At 42.2% G+C, this 20,091-nt stretch overlaps 1 protein-coding gene across 3 annotated transcripts in view; it reads right to left on the bottom strand.

Annotated features, from left to right (window-relative positions):
- The window catches only part of RYK (receptor like tyrosine kinase), a 150,520-nt gene that overhangs the window by 25,710 nt on the left and 104,719 nt on the right, over positions 1-20,091 (bottom strand). For all 3 annotated transcript variants that reach the window (XM_073674326.1, XM_073674327.1, XM_073674325.1), the window contains 2 exons: positions 13,571-13,640; positions 5,805-5,937 (listed from right to left, as the gene is read on the bottom strand). In XM_073674326.1, coding sequence (XP_073530427.1) covers positions 5,805-5,937; positions 13,571-13,640 — 203 coding nt within the window. The remainder of the gene's footprint in view (positions 1-5,804; positions 5,938-13,570; positions 13,641-20,091) is intronic.

The following is a 20,091-nucleotide window of genomic DNA, read 5'->3' as shown; positions in this document are numbered from 1 at the left end:
GATTCAACCAAATGCAGCAAGGTTCATTGGATGGCACTTCACAGGACAGATAGACAATGGCCAAAAACATACTGCGAAAGCAACTCAGGAGATTTTTAAGGCAAAGAAGTGGAATATTCTGCAATGGCCGAATCATCACCAGATCTCATCACCATCGAGCAGCATTTCACAAGTTTAAGACAAAATTTAAGGCAGAAAGACCCACAAACAAGCAACAACTGAAGTCAGCTGCAGTAAAGGCGGCAAAGCATCACAAAGGAGGAAACCCAGCGTTTGGTGACGTCCATGGCTTCCAGACTTCAGGCAGTCATTGCCTGCAAAGGATGCTCTACAATGTATTAAAAATTAACTTTACCATAAATAAAATGTTTGTGTGTCCAATTACTTTTCAGCTCCTGATAGGAGGAGGCTTTGAAGAAAAGTAGTTGAAATTCCTAAACGTTTCACAGGACAATTTTGTTCAATCATTTTAATTAAACCTGGAAGTCTACACTTCAATTGTATCTCTGTTGTGCCATTGTAAATCAAAAATAGTGGCCTGCGGAGCTGAAATCACAAAGATTCAGTCGCTGTCAAAATATTTCTGGACCTAACTGTATAAACCTGCCAACAGTATTTTATTTTTAAACAATACAGGTAAGATAAAACCCGATTGAGGCGGAGGGTCATTTTCTGATGACCGCTTTCCTTTAAATGGACCCGACACTCCTCTTCGCAGATGGACAATTGGCACCACCATCACCCAGATCTCCCTACTGCTTACACAAAGCTGCGTTCCTGTGGCACGTCCCGGTGGATGCATCCCATGGTGTACATTCTTTGGCTTTATGCTAACAGAGTTGATGTGGAGATAACTGGGTATACATTCGTCATGGAGCGCATCTGTGCAGCATGCACAATATTCCTCAGAGACAGAATCAATTCTAAGAAATTACGGGGTCAAAGTAAGATCTGCAAGAATGTGGAGTGAAGAATGTCTACATCCAGGTGTGTGCGCAGCTCTACAGGCGTCTATACAGCGGGACCCAATATATGTCCTCCAGCAACAGCTCACGAGGAACAGCCCACGGCAGCATGTCTCTCATCACCAGCGCCACACAGCAACCTGCCAGCACTATTGTAGATATGTAGGAGTGAACAGTCCTCGGTGTGTGGGTGTATATGCCAACGAAGACTGACCTGACCGCTGTGCCCAATAATGCCAAGGACGTCCAGCCGCCTTCTGACTTCTATGAAACAACTTCAAAGGGTCCTCTCCCCTGTACAGCTTACATCTATTGGGATGCACAAGAAGTTCTGGAGGCTTCACAAACCAAGGTCAGAACATGGAAGATAGGATGGGTGTGTGTGTTGGATCAGCACCTTTCTTTGAAGTAGATATAACTTAAGTCTTATCCTCGGTCTATTCACATCAGGAATGAATCATTTCTGTACAAGTTGCAGACATGACCACTTAAAGGGAATGGGTCACTAAATTTTTGCTTTCCCATCTGAGAGCAGCATGATGTAGGGGCAGAGACCCTGATTCCAGCGATGTGTCACTTACAGGACTGCTTGCTGTCATTTTGATAAATTCCCTGTTTTCTCTGCTGCAGATCCAGTAGTTCTCGAGAATGCTGAGCTTTGAATAACCCCGCCCACACCACTGATTGGCTGCTTTCCGCCTATGAACAGTGTACCAAGAAAGCGGCCAATCAGTGGTGGAGGCAGGGTTATACAGAGCTCAGGAATAACAGCAGGTTTACTAGTCTTCTAGTGATAATCTTATGCTTATGAAATAGTGATTTTATCAAAACTACAGCAAGTAGCCAAGTAAGTGACACATTGGTGGAATTAGGGTTTCTGTCTCTTCATTACACTGATCACAGATAAGGTGGTAAAATCCTGGTGACAGATTCCCTTTAAGAAACGCAACATAAAGATGGGCAGAACCTTTAAAAAAATACTGAGTGCTACACGTGAATTGAGGACTTAATTCATAAAACTGTGTGCCCAAACTAAAGTTAATGGTGTCAAAATTACACAAAAGGCACATTGCACATACATATTAAAGACAATTCTAAGCCCACAAACCATATTGTAGCGGGTCCCATCCAGACAGGGTGCACCGAGCACACACGTGGCTTGGAGCGTGGCACAGTAGGTACACCTTGGGCTGGGTATACGGTTACTTTCTCCATGGGCAGGCAGAAGTGCCCATGTGGTAAGGGAGCGACAATGAATCAAATGATTTAATCCATGGGCTGACACCTTCTTTATGGGTTAAGCTTGGGGAATAGTTTTGTGACGTTTCCAGTTTCATAATCTGGGAAAATCTGTCATATAAATAAAAGTGAAGGCCCACGGGGAAACAAAACCTGTCCAGGTTCCCGGAGAGGGATCCACGGAGTGGAAATTCCTGCTTAGGCACGCCGCTAATCTTCTAATACACGAGCGCGGCTACTGTGCACTGCACGGGAACTCGTGGAAAACACCGCGACCATGCTCCATAACTGCAGCGATACATGTGCCGACTGCAAGACAGGGGGTCCGGCACAGTCACACATACAGAACCAACACTTCGCAACAGTCACTGTCAGAAAAGGAACATTTTATTTTCCCCTATATTTTACTAGCCTCAGAATAACAAAATATTCCATTGTCTCACTGTGTACTAGAGTGAACAATATGGTCTGCACTTCGCTGGTTAGCTGTGCAGTACAGACTGAAGAACAGTCACCTCAGAGGACTGCTCTTCCCTGCAGGTAGAGACCTAGATTAAAAGGAATTTGTCACCAGATCTTTGCCACCTAAGCTGAGAGCAGCATAATGTAGAGCAAGAGACCCTGATTCCAGTGATATGTCACTTACTGAGCTACTTGCTGTAGTTTTGATGAAGTGATTCTATCAGCAAGACATCACTGGTGTTCTGCCAATCCGCTGTCATGCAGTCCTCCATATTCATGAGCTCTGCATAACCACTCCCCTAATACTGATTTTTTGCTTTCTGTGTACACTGTGCATAGGCAGAAAGCAGCCAAATAGTGGTGTGGGTAGGGTTATACAGAGCTCAGCATTCAGAGAACTAGTAGATCTGCAGACAATAAAACAGGGATTTTATCAAAACTACATTAAACAGCCCAGAAAATGACATAGCTGGAATCAGGGTCTCTGCCCCTACACCATGCTGCTCTCAGACATGATAGCAAAAACCGAGTGACAGACTCCCTGTAAGAATCTCCCATAGTCTCTGTGGAAGGAGCCATATGCCATCACTTCCCAGACACTGATCTTTCCCTGTCAATTATCTCCCATTCATTGCAGCGACACACACCCAGCTGTACAGATTGTTTCTCCAACATGGCAGCCCTTATGAAAGTTTTACTTTAAAAGTGCACGATCGGCTGGTATCACACACGTGAACTATTCCAATGAATGGACAGGCGCATCATACCTGCCGGTCATACACATGGGTTGACAGGTATCTGTATTTGCTACAACATCGGCAGAGCTTGCATTCTGATGTGGAAGTGAGCTGTGCCTATCAATCTCTTGAGTTACCGTCATTTTAATTTTTATTTCATCAGTCAATAGGGTACACCAAAATAAGGAACTTTGGAATTTATCCCATCAGAGAAATCTGCTCTTTCTCCCCCACTTCTAATTCATGGGTAAAATCTGTGAAACCTGTAGTCAATGAAGACAGATTTTCCAATTAGTGAGCCAGGCTATGACAGTTGGTGCTCATAAAATTCTATGGAGGGAGGAAGAGCTGCAATTACAGTTCTCTATAAAAGTTTATGAGCACCAACTGTCATCTCCTACCTCAGTAATAGAAAATCTATTCAGTGAAGAAAGATCAGTCCAGGAGGAGAAAGAAGCAGATTTTTTTATTTTCACATATACTATTGATTTCTGGGGAAAAAAAAAATATAAAAACGACTGACCCTCTATATATAAATAGGTCATCTCTACAGGACATAGGATAAAAAAGGGAAATGTGATGGGATTATATAACACAGATTAGTGGATTCTGATACAATGGTCATTACTAAACAAGCCAGGCACTTGTGTAACTACCATCCCACTCAATAATAGAGTATGTTCCCTTTCTTATGGGGGGAATTGCTGTACATTGCTTTCCGGTGGAAATAAAGAAATTGCCCGAAAGAGTCAGGACATCAGGGCACAAGACTGAAGCAGGTGAATTTTTAGCATGAGCACAGGAAATTCTGCATTTCCTGCACTCACTGGCAGTTTTTACCTCCATAGACCACATAGTAATAGGGACAATGGTAAGGAAGCGCAGTGTTTGTTTGCACATTGTACTGGACACATGACATTCCCTCCTGCCCAGCTCTCACAGCACTGCGCTGTATCAAAGACGACTTCAGCCTCTCCTAGAACTGAACGTGATGTGGCTAATACAGAAAGTAGGTTTGTACCTAGTGCAGAGCTAGTGGGACACCAGGACGAAGGGTCTGCTGGAGGAATAAAGCAGCGCAGTAACATGGCTGGTGTACCATGTGTGCACCGTCAATATTTAAGCTGCAAAGTTGCAGCAATTGATTCACACAATTTTTGTAGATTTCATGATTTGCTTAACACAGATTTCAAGAGTTGTATTACAATTGTTGAGATCCACTGTTAAAGGGGTTGTTCCACAAACAAATCATCCAATTGTTGAACTTATTATTCTAAGATCTATAAATTAAAATGTGAAGTAAAAAAAAGTTCCTGTGCTGAGATAATCTTACAAATGTGCCCCTGCTGTGTACTGTGTAATGGCTGTGTCAGACCATACAGAGCTGCTCCAGTTCATGGTCAGCAAATACCTCAGCTACTGGCCAAGGGGGGCAAGCATCAGTCAATTATGATAAGTGGGTATATGGGCAAAACGGCAGGGAGTTGCAGCTGCTGCTTTCTGGGGTAATACCTTGCTGTGACTTGGGTAACACATGAGTAACTGTTTCTGCCCAGTCTCTAGCACTCAGAGGTTATCATAAATCAAGTCAGTGATGTATGAGCAACAGCCAGCTTATAGGTCACTGACTTGATTTATGATGAGTTCACAGGACTGGTGATGCTCCAGAAACACTCGCTCCTGTGATAAAACAGGCAGGGAAATTTGTTACCTCAGAAAGCAGCAGCTGCGAGCCACTGTTTCATCTGTATAAGCACTTATCAAAAGTAACAAATGTTTCCCCCTGGCCAGGAGCTGTGGTTTGTACCGACCATGAACTGGAGCAGCTCTGCATGGTCGGAAACAGCAAAGATTAGTACATAGCAGGGGCACATTTATAAGATTATAACCAGGGCTGTGGAGTCGGTATAACATGGACCGATTCCAACTCCTAAAATATATAATAAATTGGGTACAGTAGTTCAATGCAGTTTTTGGGGAATATTTTTTCCTAAGAATTTGGGAAAGTTCTGAAGTGTTCTATAAAGGTCTGTCCTATTCCTGATGTAAGGGTCTAGACTTTTAGCTGAGATGAATTTGTGCTACAGTAAATTTATCACTTAAACATGAGCCATGTATGAGGGAGTCGGAGTCATGGAAATTGAGGAGTTGGAGTCGGAGGTTTGGCTTACTGACTCCACAGCCCTGATTATAACAGCACAGGAAAACATTTAAACACATCAAATTATGAAAGTTATTATTCCAGGAACTATTAATTCAAATGCACTTTGTTTATGGCACAATCCCTTTAATATCTGCAGCTTAAATTGAAAGGCAGTGGATGTCAAATATGCACGGCAATCTTTGCTTGAAAATTCTGACAGTATGGTGATTATGAAGATGCAGTCAGTGATGTGGATACCTGTGGGTTGTTGGCCTCCACCAGCTTACACTGCCGCAGGAACAGCTTCAGATTCCCCCAGTTCATAAAAGGCAGCAACACCATTGGTTTTTCACCGTCTTCTATACAGACATGACCGATGGGGAGAAGATTCCTAAATAAAAACAGAAAGAGGTGGTAATTTTCAGATACTTGAAAAGAAATCTTCCTAAAGATGTGCAAGTCATTCTGGTGTTTTATTTTGCAGTTTACAGACATTAGAAAAAAAAAAAGTGTTACAAAAAAACTCAAAAAACACACAGACATGTAAGATCATTTGGGACAGAACGCTGGGCAATGAGGAAAAGATTTAACCATGACACAAGCGTTGGCCTCCACAGGACTGCCGAAAAAAGTGGTAGAGGCGCCCGGGATATTTTCCAGTTCCCATGCTCAAGAAGTCTGTGCTCAGGATCATAGGGGGCCCCAGTCATCAGTATGGACGCAGAGATCTGTAAGACAAACCCTGTCCATATACCTGGCTGCCGCAACACAATTGAGAGACCAAATGTAAATCCTTTGGGAAATAAAAGCCGACTGGGAAGTCAGACCCGCAGAAATCAGCTTATCACTATTTTAATAGGGGTCTTGCGAGACAATCCCTTTAATGAAAATGTCTAGCTTTAACAAAGAACCCCAGTGCCAACTCCAATACGTGGTGCTATTAATGTGCATTTCCTACATGGCCACTCAGACGAGACCGTGTGGAGCAATCATCGCTCCGTGCAAACTAAAGGCTATTCTCTTCATATAAAGCAGCGTGCATACTGGCGTAAAAGACAGCAGTAAGGAATGAAGAGTGGAGAGACAGTGTAAGTCCATGATGGGCTGACACCATCCCACAGCATGACATTACTCCATGTGTCCATAGTCTCAGGGACATGGAGGTGTTGGCACGGAGCAGGTCTATTGCTTACCACATCTGCAGCTGCAAACGACATTGCAAAATGTTCTTTCCAGCCAGCGAAGAGAAATTGGCGTTCTTTCAAAGTTTAAGCCATGACATTAAACCTCTCCCCACAGGGCACAAGTGAGTAAAACAATCAAATCACTATTTGATATGTACTCGGAACTGAAAAATGGTATTGAAGTATTCACCGGCATCGTGATGTCGCCTGCGGCTACTGAAAGCTACGACACGTGCCTCAATAACGAAGCAGAGAAGAAGAAAAAAAGTGTCGGAGGATAAAATGGAGATAAAAGACAGAAGAGCAGGCATGTGTTCACTACTGTACCCGTAAAGGAGGCGGCTACCCCACTGCGCAGATCTCAGAGCCGGGAGACCATGGGCTACTATCTGATTACTATGGCCACCTAACCGGACACATAACCGGCACTCTGCTCCCTGCAGCTCTTCTGTAAATGAACTTACTAAACTTAAAGCTTGTGGGTCCCGAAAATCCAATCAACTCATTTTACAAAACTTTGGTTGTGCAAAGTGGATCTCCGCTCCCCTCCTTAAATCTTTGGCTGGGAATCCACAGAGAAGAGCAGAGAGCATACGGAGACACGGGGGGCCCTGAGGTGTTGCCCTGTATAGCCCCGTAATGCAGAGACGCTGCACTGTGGCAGCAATGCTTCTGAAATAGAAGGACACAGCATGCAGCATTATTTTTCTTCTGTATGCCTCTGCATGAGACCTTAGGCTTCTATGGGTTCTGTACACGGCTTGTGCACCAAAAGACCCACTACAATATGCCACCTACTACATTGCACTATAGGGCAAGTGAATGAGGTCGTACTGTGACCCGCAAGGTACAGACACACAAAATCCATGGACTCGCATTATGTGGCAGAGGCATACAGTCACCTTTGGCCAAATAATCTGTGCTGCAGCTAAAGCCGCGGCGTAGCCTAAAGGTTCTGCACCACTCCGATGTTGTGTGTCGTCCTTATACAGTACGAACCCTAGCTGCTGTAGTAATGGAAGTATATTGGACTACATGTGCTCATGTACATTAGTGACACGTCACACTGGGATCGGCCGAGCGAGCTGTGTTCTCTGTGGGGAGATGGGAATAAGCCCCTGCAGACACCATTAGAGGCCCATCACTCCAGATATCATCTGCCATTGAAGGAAACACCAGACACCCCCATACATGAAATCAGAGGGTTCGGCACACATTTAACTAACATGTATGGCTGTCTTAACACTTCTATGCAGAGACTTAATGAAAGGCAAATCTTAAAAAAAATGTCTGCCCCCTGAGACACACAGAAAACCTGTTTTCTGTTATCCATTAAATTATGGTAAAAACTGGTTTGGCTCAGCGGATGCCAACAACGGAGGTGTGGACAGAATGTCCCGTCTCCCGATAGGACTCCTCATCATCATCACACCACGGTTAGAAGTTCACAAAGAACAACATGAGGCAGTGCCGCCTAACCCCGGTGATGACAGATCTGAAAGACGTACTGTAGGCCTCGGAGGGGGACAGCATGGAGGTATCACACTATTTATACAGGCGGCTCAGAATTTCTGCTCTTAATCCTCCCTCAATTCCAGAAGGATACTCTCCGAGCAGATCCAGACACGTAGCAGCTCATGTAGATTCCCTGACACAAAAGGGGGATTAGGCTTGTGTTATTGCCCGTAAGACTCGATTAAGAAACCTTCCTGCGTCATGACACTCCGGACTCTCCTGTATGGCAGCACACGTGTCTGCTTCTACATGTCAGCAATATAGGTCACCTTATAACTGCAACACTTACACATTACACTGGAGATTTTCTGACGTCACATCCTACATCTGCAGGCAGTAATATGGAGTTGGCCCATTTCCAGCTATAAAAGCTTCTAATCTTCTGGGAAGTCTTTCTACAAGATTTTAGGTGCCTGTAGAAATTACCCCTTCATCCAGAAAAACATTTGTGAGGTCAGACACTGATGTTGGGAAGAGGAGAGGGTTCACCACCTCTGAAGGTGTCAGATGGGGCTGAGCTCCAGGCTTTGTGCATCCAGTCATGTTCTCTCTCATCCAGCCATGTCTTTATGGACCTTGCTTTGCACAGGGGCACAGACATGCTGGAATAGGAAAGGGCCAAAGTTAGTGGCTACAACTGTCCTTATGTCTTGTATGCCGAAGCATTAAGCTTCCCTTCACTGGAAATAAAGGGCCTGTGCCGACCCCTGAAACACAACATCACATTATCCCTCAGCTTATATACCCTTGCTTGCCAAATTTCCTGATTCCCAGCTCCTGCTCCTCACAGGTCCTTGAAATGGAAGAGATCTAGTAGAGCAATAACGTAAATCGTAAAATCGTAAATCGCCTACCTGCACCCGGCAAAAGATGTCCTTGACAAAGAAAGCTTCCGATCAAAATAAATTATCACTGCAGCAAGACCTATAGTCTCATTTTCTTTTGTGGTGCTGAGGTTCCTTCTTCAACAAGTCTGGACCACGAATCCATTCCTCAAGCACACAACTTTTTAATAGGACCGTGTGCCGGTCTTTCTCCTTCTAATTTACAACTGTCATTATGTCTTATATGCCGAAGCATTAAGTTTCCAGTCACTGCAACTAAAGGGCCTGTGCCGACCCCTGAAACACAACATCACATTATCCCTCTTCCACCATCCCTCACTGTGCTTGGTGATATAAGGCTTGCATGCAGCTGCGGTTTTTGTGCTAAATATTAATGCCAGAGTAGGCATAGTGACTTTTTTCCCCTCTGTTCCTCAGCACTCGGAGACCCCGCTCTGTAACTTAACAAGGTCTCCACTTCATGGCTGAGTTGCTGCGGCTCCTAAACACTTCCACCTTTCAATAATGTCACTCGGAGCTGATCAAATATTTAGGAGGGAAAAAACTTCACAAACTGATGGTGTTACAACGGCGGGATCTTATTACAGGACCACGCTCAGACACAGACAAGCTTAGAAGTCAGTTTAGCTGAATTAAACAGATTTGCTTGAAGAACTATGAATGCTGCTTTGGGCAATAAAAGCAGGTTGTACCTCAGGATAAGTACAAATCAAGTTATTTCATGTGGATTACTTTTAGATACATGAAGATTGGCAAGGAAAGAAGGGGTAAAAAAAAAAGGGAAGAAGTATAACTGAAGTTAAAAATATGACTGTTAGCTAACATAATGCCATCACATGAAAAGAAACTGATAAAAAAGGTCTGACTGTGTAATCAGACAGACCCACGAATAAAAGGTAAAAACAAACACGGTCACCTCTCCAGTTAGCGTAAAGCACCGCTCCAGTGTTTATTTTATGTCAGCGCTGGAATGGTGCTACTAATCCACGTTCCCTGCCCCCAGTCTTACACTTACCAGCTGTCTTCAGCTCCTTCTGGCACTGATCCAGCCCAGCGCCTCCATCTTGTAGCCACAACTTCTGACTGACTGGAAGTCAGAGGTAACGGTCACAAGCCCTCAGTGTAAGGCTATAACTGCCTTGTCCCAGCTCCTATAGACTTACATTGAGTTGTGACTTCTAGCTCCACCAGAGATCCGGCAGGTCACAACCTGCAGAAGACGGCTGGAGCAGCACCAATAAAAGATGAAGACGGCGACTGGTGAGTATAATGCTAGGGGCAGGGAACTCAGGTTAGTGGCACCACTCCAGCGCTGCAGTAAAAAAAAAAACACTGGCGTGGTGCTTTATTATACTGTACTGGTCTGGATTGATAAAAATACACACTGGATAAGCAAGTTGGCCCCTATAGACCCGTGTCCTTTTAATAAAGCCACAATCCCATCTGTTTATCTAGATCGCGTATATTTATAGAGGGATATCAATTATAAAAATATATACTCTATCAGGAAATATTATTAGGATTTACAATAAATAAATGTGACTTGATGCATAAACATTGCATCACCCCGTTGTGCACCGCAATAATGTCATAAACATCATCCCTCTTCTGGATTGTATGGAGGAGAGATAATTAGGCCAGAGGGGGATGTTTTAAATGTAGCAGAGGCAAATAATATCCCATATATGTAAAGTACTCTGCCACATAGGAGACCCCCCAACAGATATGCACAAAATGTTCTATTTTATGGATATGATCAGGGATCAAACACATTCAGTCTCCCATATATTATGGGGGAACCTCTGAACACCTGCATCTGTTATATCGTACTGATTATTTCACCCCACCCTGTGATCTGATCAGATACATTGGTGATCACTAGTATGGCTGCTGGAGTCAGAGCTCACAACTGTTATTTCATACCACTGAGTTGAACTATATCGATATGACTAATAAGTCTGACAGAATAATCCTTCCCTCAAGCTGCAATCTGGTCCTAACCAAATGAAAGAATAAAGTGCGGTGCGAAGGTTTCTAGGCAGCCCCTCTTCTCTCCGAGGCGGCAGCTCCCCGGCACCGAGGCGCCAGCATTCACATATTTATCAGACTATAAATTCATGAATTGCTGTTTAATGTTTGCAGACCTGCACTTCTCTAAAGCCCAAAACATGTTTCGCCAGATCATCTGGCTTCTTCCTAGGGGGCTGACAACGTTCTTTAGCAGGGGACACTGTCATTTTAGATCCATGTGGATTAGGATGAATGGAAAGGCAGACTAATATTGGGTTCATCTAAAATGCAAATGTGCATAGAGATTTTAGCCCCCGATTCAAAACACTTTGAAAACTCAGCAAAAATATTAACTTTTGGTATTTTTTTTTCACGATAGTCACAGGCAGCTTCGACAAAGTGGACAGAGCTCAGGAAGACCTGGGGTGGGATAGGGAGTCGCTACACCCGCCCCTCAAATTCTTCACAAGTGGCAGCGTTTAAGCCCGAAATGTTCCTCCAGTCTCAAAGGTAGACAATACGCTTATGGCAAGAAATCTCTTTATTCGGGCATTCTGCTCTGGACAAAAAGTGTCCACTGATGGGAAAATAAAAGAGAAAGCAGGGAATCTTACAGTATTAAAATAATCTCTGGTATTAAGAGGAAAAAATAGTTTTCCTAGTCCTTCTTCAGAGAACCTGCACTTATTTTCAGTTTTGCAAGAAGCCGTATGTTCTCTGCCTCGCTGGTGCAGAAGGAGGCTGAACTATTAAACCTCATTTCTCTGAAATGGTGACAGGAGACTAAATGATGGTGTGGGTGTGATTTCCAAGGAGGATAAAAGATGGTGATTTACACAGAAGCCGTAGATGACCAAAAATTTAATGACTTTCTGAAACCAAAGATCTTGTTGCATAATATATTGGGTAACTATTGAGGTCAGACGGTGCGGCAGTAATTATACTGAATACTCAGATCCAATGTGGTTCATCCATTTATTCTGCAGAAACGTCTTGGCGGCAGTAGTCATCACGCTGGGACCAAAGTCACCGCAGAACTAGAGCGGCTCCAGGACCTACACTTCTGTCATGGCATCAATTACACGTAACACATTTCATAGACGGTACTTTAATCGGTTTAGGAAAACTGTTTACAGGGTTTTTCCCCCATGGCTTTAGTTTGTAGTAGAAGAAAAAACCCTGTGCTTTCGTCACCTTATTTGTGTCAAGCGCTCAGTCTCTGCCGCTGCTCCTGTTATTGTCGGCCGCACTGACACCACATCAACTGCACTGCCGCCAATAACTAAGCGCAGCAGCTCCAAGCGGCTCGTGCCATTTACTTGGCTAGAGCCACTGAGCTCAGACTGGCTGACTGTCATTGTGATATCAGCACTGAAGGCAATAATGGACAGCAGGAGCAATAGTGGAGACTCAGCCCCGGGCCTGGGAAGGTGAGTAAAGCACAGTTTTTTGCTGTTTTTATGTAACGGCAGGGGTTTTGCGGAAACCAGAGCTTATAAACAAAAATTAAAAATAAGGCTATGACTGACTACATGAGATCAAGACAGCAGCATATAGCATTATTCTTCATGTCTCATAGCTATAGCACAAACTGATGTAACAGGAGGTTCTTCTGCCAATGTTGTGGCAGCAGCAAACATCGCCTACTGTGCGGCAGCAAAAATCCCAGCTCTAGGCAGATTACTGTGCTCAACAGTTATAAAAGCTAGAGGAGAAAAGAAAGAAAGAAGAAAAAGAAAGCAAAGAAAGCAGCACCACCAGCCAAACAGCAGCCCTGATTTTCCCAGCCCGGTGTGCGGTATGGATGTATTGTAGAAATTAAGTTGCAGCAATAAGAATCTTTGTAGGTAGCACACACTTTCCAAAGGCACACAGGTACCCAGATCAGCTGTCACATCCCTTCCATCTTACAAAGTGTATTACTAAGCAAATAATATTTACACAGACCGATCAATAAATCCGGAATCCTCTAACTTTCACAGTTGGTTTAAAAGGAATCTGTCACCACTTTGGAGCTATCAGATCTCTACTATGGCCATACATGGGATTGCTTGACGTCCACCAAGCCTGTACAAAATAGAATTGATTAAAGCACTTTTCTCTGCAATCAAACCTCTACTATGGGCCATACAGGTAAGTATAGATTTACTTTTCTATACCCTGTATGCCCATAGTAGAGGTCTGATAACTCCAAAGTGGTGACAGAATCCCTTAAATTAATTGGTATTTATGGGAGGTTATGTTGAAGATTCATGTAGTTTTCAGAACAACTCCATTCCGCAATATAAGACTTATAAAGGATTTACATTCGATATCATGCACAGTATTTGCCTCCGGTTGTAATATGGGGTCACATGTGAAATCAGCAATAATCAATTACAATGTGCTTCTAAAAACAAAAGTCAAAATCTCCAAAAAAAAACCAACAAAAAAACTATAACTACAGGGATGTCATGATCCCGGCACTTACCTGTGGTGCAGACCCCTCAACTTGCAGCTCTCGGTCAGCATCATTGTGATCTGGGCTTCAGATGCTTGATCTAAAAGCAAGAACCAAACAAGACAAGGAAAGATTATAGAAAATATCTAACAGCGGCTACTTGACAAAAGAAACAAAAATATTTTATGAATAGAAGTAATCAGTGTCAGGCATGAAATTGCTGATCAGCAGTGGAGCAAACTATTCGTCAGTAACAGTAATAATGCCAACCGCACATGTGGCCGCTCTCAATGACGGCATGAAGTCACTCAACTTGTGACAATCAACAATTTGCACTGTACATGTCTATACATCAGGAGATCACAGTAAAGAATAACGTTGGCAAAATTCGCCGATATCAACGTGTTCCGCTGATGGTCTATGGTGTATCCCACATACCGTATAACCACCACCGGTATGTCTGCATTACATCCCACATACTGTATAACCACCACTGTAATATCTGCATTACATCCTATATACCGTATAACAACCACTGTAATGTCTGCATTACATCTTATATACTGTATATAACCACCACTGTAATGTCCGCATTACATCCTATATACCATATAACCACCACTGTAATGTCTGCATTACATCCTATATACCGTATAACCACCACCAGTATGTCTGCATTACATCCCACATACTGTATAACCACCACTGTAATATCTGCATTACATCCTATATACCGTATAACCACCACTGTAATGTCTGCATTACATCCTATATACTGTATATAACCACCACTGTAATGTCCGCATTACATCCTATATACCATATAACCACCACTGTAATGTCTGCATTACATCCTATATACCATATAACCACCACTGTAATGTCTGTATTACATCCTATATACCATATAACCACCACTGTAATGTCTGCATTACATCCTATATACCATATAACCACCACTGTAATGTCCGCATTACATCCTATATACCATATAACCACCACTGTAATGTCTGCATTACATCCTATATACCGTATAACCACCACCGGTATGTCAGCATTACATCCCACATACTGTATAACCACCACTGTAATATCTGCATTACATCCTATATACCGTATAACCACCACTGTAATGTCTGCATTACATCCTATATACTGTATATAACCACCACTGTAATGTCCGCATTACATCCTATATACCATATAACCACCACTGTAATGTCTGCATTACATCCTATATACCATATAACCATCACTGTAATGTCTGCATTACATCCTATATACCATATAACCACCACTGTAATGTCTGCATTACATCCTATATACTGTATATAACCTCCACTGTAATGTCTGCATTACATCCTATATACCATATAACCACCACTGTAATGTCTGCATTACATCCTATATACCATATAACCATCACTGTAATGTCTGCATTACATCCTATACTGTATAACCACCACTGTAATGTCTGCATTACATCCTATACTGTATAACCACCACTGTAATGTCTGCATTACATCCTATACTGTATAACCACCACTGTAATGTCTGCATTACATCCTATACTGTATAACCACCACTGTAATGTCTGTATTACATCCTATATACCATAACCACCACTGTAATGTCTGCATTACATCCTATATAAAGTATAACCTCCACTGTAATGTCTGCATTACATCCTATATACCATATAACCACCACTGTAATGTCCGCATTACATCCTATATAACCACCACTGTAATGTCTGTATTACATCCTATATACCATAACCACCACTGTAATGTCTGCATTACATCCTATATAAAGTATAACCTCCACTGTAATGTCTGCATTACATCCCACATACTGTATATAACCACCACTGTAATGGCTGCATTACATCCTATATAAAGTATAACCTCCACTGTAATGTCTGCATTACATCCTATATACTGTATATAACCACCACTGTAATGTCCGCATTACATCCTATATAACCACCACTGTAATGTCTGCATTACATCCTATATACCATATAACCACCACTGTAATGTCTGCATTACATCCTATATACTGTATATAACCTCCACTGTAATGTCTGCATTACATCCTATATACCATATAACCACCACTGTAATGTCTGCATTACATCCTATATACCATATAACCATCACTGTAATGTCTGCATTACATCCTATACTGTATAACCACCACTGTAATGTCTGCATTACATCCTATACTGTATAACCACCACTGTAATGTCTGCATTACATCCTATACTGTATAACCACCACTGTAATGTCTGCATTACATCCTATACTGTATAACCACCACTGTAATGTCTGTATTACATCCTATATACCATAACCACCACTGTAATGTCTGCATTACATCCTATATAAAGTATAACCTCCACTGTAATGTCTGCATTACATCCTATATACCATATAACCACCACTGTAATGTCCGCATTACATCCTATATAACCACCACTGTAATGTCTGTATTACATCCTATATACCATAACCACCACTGTAATGTCTGCATTACATCCTATATAAAGTATAACCTCCACTGTAATGTCTGCATTACATCCCACATACTGTATATAACCACCACTGTAATGGCTGCATTACATCCTATATAAAGTATAACCTCCACTGTAATGTCTGCATTACATCCTATATACTGTATATAACCACCACTGTAATGTCCGCATTACATCCTATATAACCACCACTGTAATGTCTGCATTACATCCTATATACCATATAACCACCACTGTAATGTCTGCATTACATCCTATATACTGTATATAACCTCCACTGTAATGTCTGCATTACATCCTATATACCATATAACCACCACTGTAATGTCTGCATTACATCCTATATACCATATAACCACCACTGTAATGTCTGCATTACATCCTATATACCGTATAACCACCACTGTAATGTCTGCATTACATCCTATATACCATATAACCACCACTGTAATGTCTGCATTACATCCTATATACCATATAACCACCACTGTAATGTCTGCATTACATCCTATATACCGTATAACCACCACTGTAATATCTGCATTACATCCTATATACCATATAACCACCACTGTAATGTCTGCATTACATCCTATATACCATATAACCACCACTGTAATGTCTGCATTACATCCTATATACCATATAACCACCACTGTAATGTCTGCATTACATCCTATATACCGTATAACCACCACTGTAATATCTGCATTACATCCTATATACCATATAACCACCACTGTAATGTCTGCATTACATCCTATATACTGTATATAACCACCACTGTAATGTCTGCATTACATCCTATATACCGTATAACCACCACTGTAATGTCTGCATTACATCCTATATACCGTATAACCACCACTGTAATATCTGCATTACATCCTATATACCATATAACCACCACTGTAATGTCTGCATTACATCCTATACTGAATAACCACCACTGTAATGTCTGCATTACATCCTATATACCATATAACCATCACTGTAATGTCTGCATTACATCCTATACTGTATAACCACCACTGTAATGTCTGCATTACATCCTATACTGTATAACCACCACTGTAATGTCTGCATTACATCCTATACTGTATAACCACCACTGTAATGTCTGCATTACATCCTATATACCATATAACCACCACTGTAATGTCTGCATTACATCCTATATACCGTATAACCACCACTGTAATATCTGCATTACATCCTATATACCATATAACCACCACTGTAATGTCTGCATTACATCCTATATACCATATAACCACCACTGTAATGTCTGCATTACATCCTATATACCATATAACCACCACTGTAATGTCTGCATTACATCCTATATACCATATAACCACCACTGTAATGTCTGCATTACATCCTATATACCATATAACCACCACTGTAATATCTGCATTACATCCTATATACCATATAACCACCACTGTAATGTCTGCATTACATCCTATATACTGTATATAACCACCACTGTAATGTCTGCATTACATCCTATATACCGTATAACCACCACTGTAATGTCTGCATTACATCCTATATACCGTATAACCACCACTGTAATATCTGCATTACATCCTATATACCATATAACCACCACTGTAATGTCTGCATTACATCCTATACTGAATAACCACCACTGTAATGTCTGCATTACATCCTATATACCATATAACCATCACTGTAATGTCTGCATTACATCCTATACTGTATAACCACCACTGTAATGTCTGCATTACATCCTATACTGTATAACCACCACTGTAATGTCTGCATTACATCCTATACTGTATAACCACCACTGTAATGTCTGCATTACATCCTATACTGTATAACCACCACTGTAATGTCTGCATTACATCCTATATACCGTATAACCACCACTGTAATGTCTGCATTACATCCTATATACCATATAACCACCACTGTAATGTCTACATTACATCCTATACTGTATAACCACCACTGTAATGTCTGCATTAAACCACATTACACTTGATCCTGCCATCACTATTTATTCAATGGTCTGACACACTGGTGCACAGTAATAACAGGTAACACTCCTTGTCTTTCACAACTCTTGATGTTCTTTAGGACTACTTTTTCCCAAAAGAAGTTTTGATGTCATCACATTTTAGACGTAAAAGTAGAAGCAAGCTATAAATGCATTTCAGGTGCTACCAACTCATTCTGGAGAACCAAGAGCTAGTAAAGAGCCCAAAGGAAAGTATGTTTATGAGTATGTTCACATGTGCCAGATATGCCGCAGATTTTCGGCCTGCAATTGAAAGTATAAAATCTGCAGTGTATTACATTTGCAGCGAATAAGTGTCATTCACACGTAGCATAGGCAATCCCCAGCAGTATGTATGAGAGACCGTAGTCTGGCACCCACTTAAGGACATACTTCTCCACCTGCCATACATAGCTTTCTTTACCTGGTAAGGATGGAGCACAGATGTATAAGGCACAATGACCGTGTGATTCCTAGCGGATTTAATGTAATCAAATGACAGCTTAAAAATACAAGGATGGTATTTGGAGGACAGAACTTCTCTTTGATCTTCTCTTGAAAGGAGAATACAAGACTGAGCAAGCAAAACTTCACCTAAGCGAGGCTCATGTGAGCAAAGCAAGCGACGTGCAGGCATTTGTACCCTGCATGGTTACCTAGTATTTAGGTGGAGGAATGAGGGTTGGTTACTGCTCAGGGGTTACACTCATTGCCTACATAAAACTGGATCATTTTTTCCCCCCTTTTTCACAGGAGACCATTCCTAATTGTAACGAGAGGAAAGCAAGGGCAAAGGCACTGTGGATGAGTCCTATGTGGCTGCTATGGAGCCCCTGCCAAAAAAATATTGTACTACAGGGGGCACCAACATTCAGCACAAGGCTGTGCTCACCACAGGGACTGCAAAGGTAGCAAATGAGATGGTAAATATAAGGTAGAAGACATCAGGACTTCACATCTCCGTGTCATAAAAGGCTCTGTCCGCAGTGCGCCCTTGGTGCACGATCAGAGTATGTGCTGGGAACGCTCCCGGGGTGTGTGTGTCAGAGGCAGGGGTGGATGAAGAGTAGCAAGGGCCCCGGGCAGTTTAGAAGGCGCACCTGATGTATCACATGTCACATGATCCCCTGTGATAGATCATGTGATAGTTCACGTTAAATTAATTTGGCACAATGTTAATATATTAATTCTAATAATTTTTTTTAGGCTGTGTGCCCACTATGCGTTTTTTAAGCGTGTCCGCAGCGGCAATTCTGCTGCAGAAACGCTTAAAAATCCCTTGGTAGAAGGTCTGCCATGTTCCCCAATGATAATCCGCATTTGCTGTGCACATGCTGCAGAAATTTCCGCTGCAGATTATCATTGCGGAAAAATCAGCAGCACTACCAATTATTTTGCGGAAGCGCTGCGTTTTCGCCGCCATTGACTTGCATTGGAACGCATGGAATCCACATCACTGCATCTGTACATGGGAATTCCATCCGTTTCAATGTGCGGATGGTACCCGGGTGTGGAGGACAGGAGACTCTCCTCTAGACCCGGGTACCATAGAACCTGTAAAAAAAATAATAAAACAAAAAATAATATCATACTTACCTTCTGATGGCCCCGGTGTCTTTATCCGATGCGTCCTGGCTGCCGGCAGCTAGCGGTAGACTAAAGGACCTGCCGTGACGCCATTTAGTCATGTGACGGGTCAAGCGACCGCTGACGTCGGCAGGCCATCAGAAGGTAATTATATATTTATTTTTTACCATTCTTTTACAGTCATACTATATAAATCCATGCCGGTTGCTAAAATCGCTTGGAAAAGCGCTTGTCAACCCGCATGCAGAAATGCATGTGAAGAAAGCTTCACATCAGCAAGTCCCTGGCAGGAAAAACAAATGTACAATCCGCATGTACAATAAGCATGCGTTTTTTCTGCCAGTGGGATGCAGAAACGCTTAGGAAAAAATCCGGAGCATTTCTGCATCGTGGGCA

Source organism: Phyllobates terribilis, unplaced genomic scaffold, assembly GCF_046119375.1.
Source record: "Phyllobates terribilis strain yellow unplaced genomic scaffold, ASM4611937v1 Scaffold_3__8_contigs__length_932513732, whole genome shotgun sequence".
NCBI classification, from domain to species: domain Eukaryota; kingdom Metazoa; phylum Chordata; class Amphibia; order Anura; family Dendrobatidae; genus Phyllobates; species Phyllobates terribilis.
The sequence above is the reverse complement of the archived record's forward strand: the minus strand, read 5'-3'. Positions and strand labels throughout refer to the sequence as shown.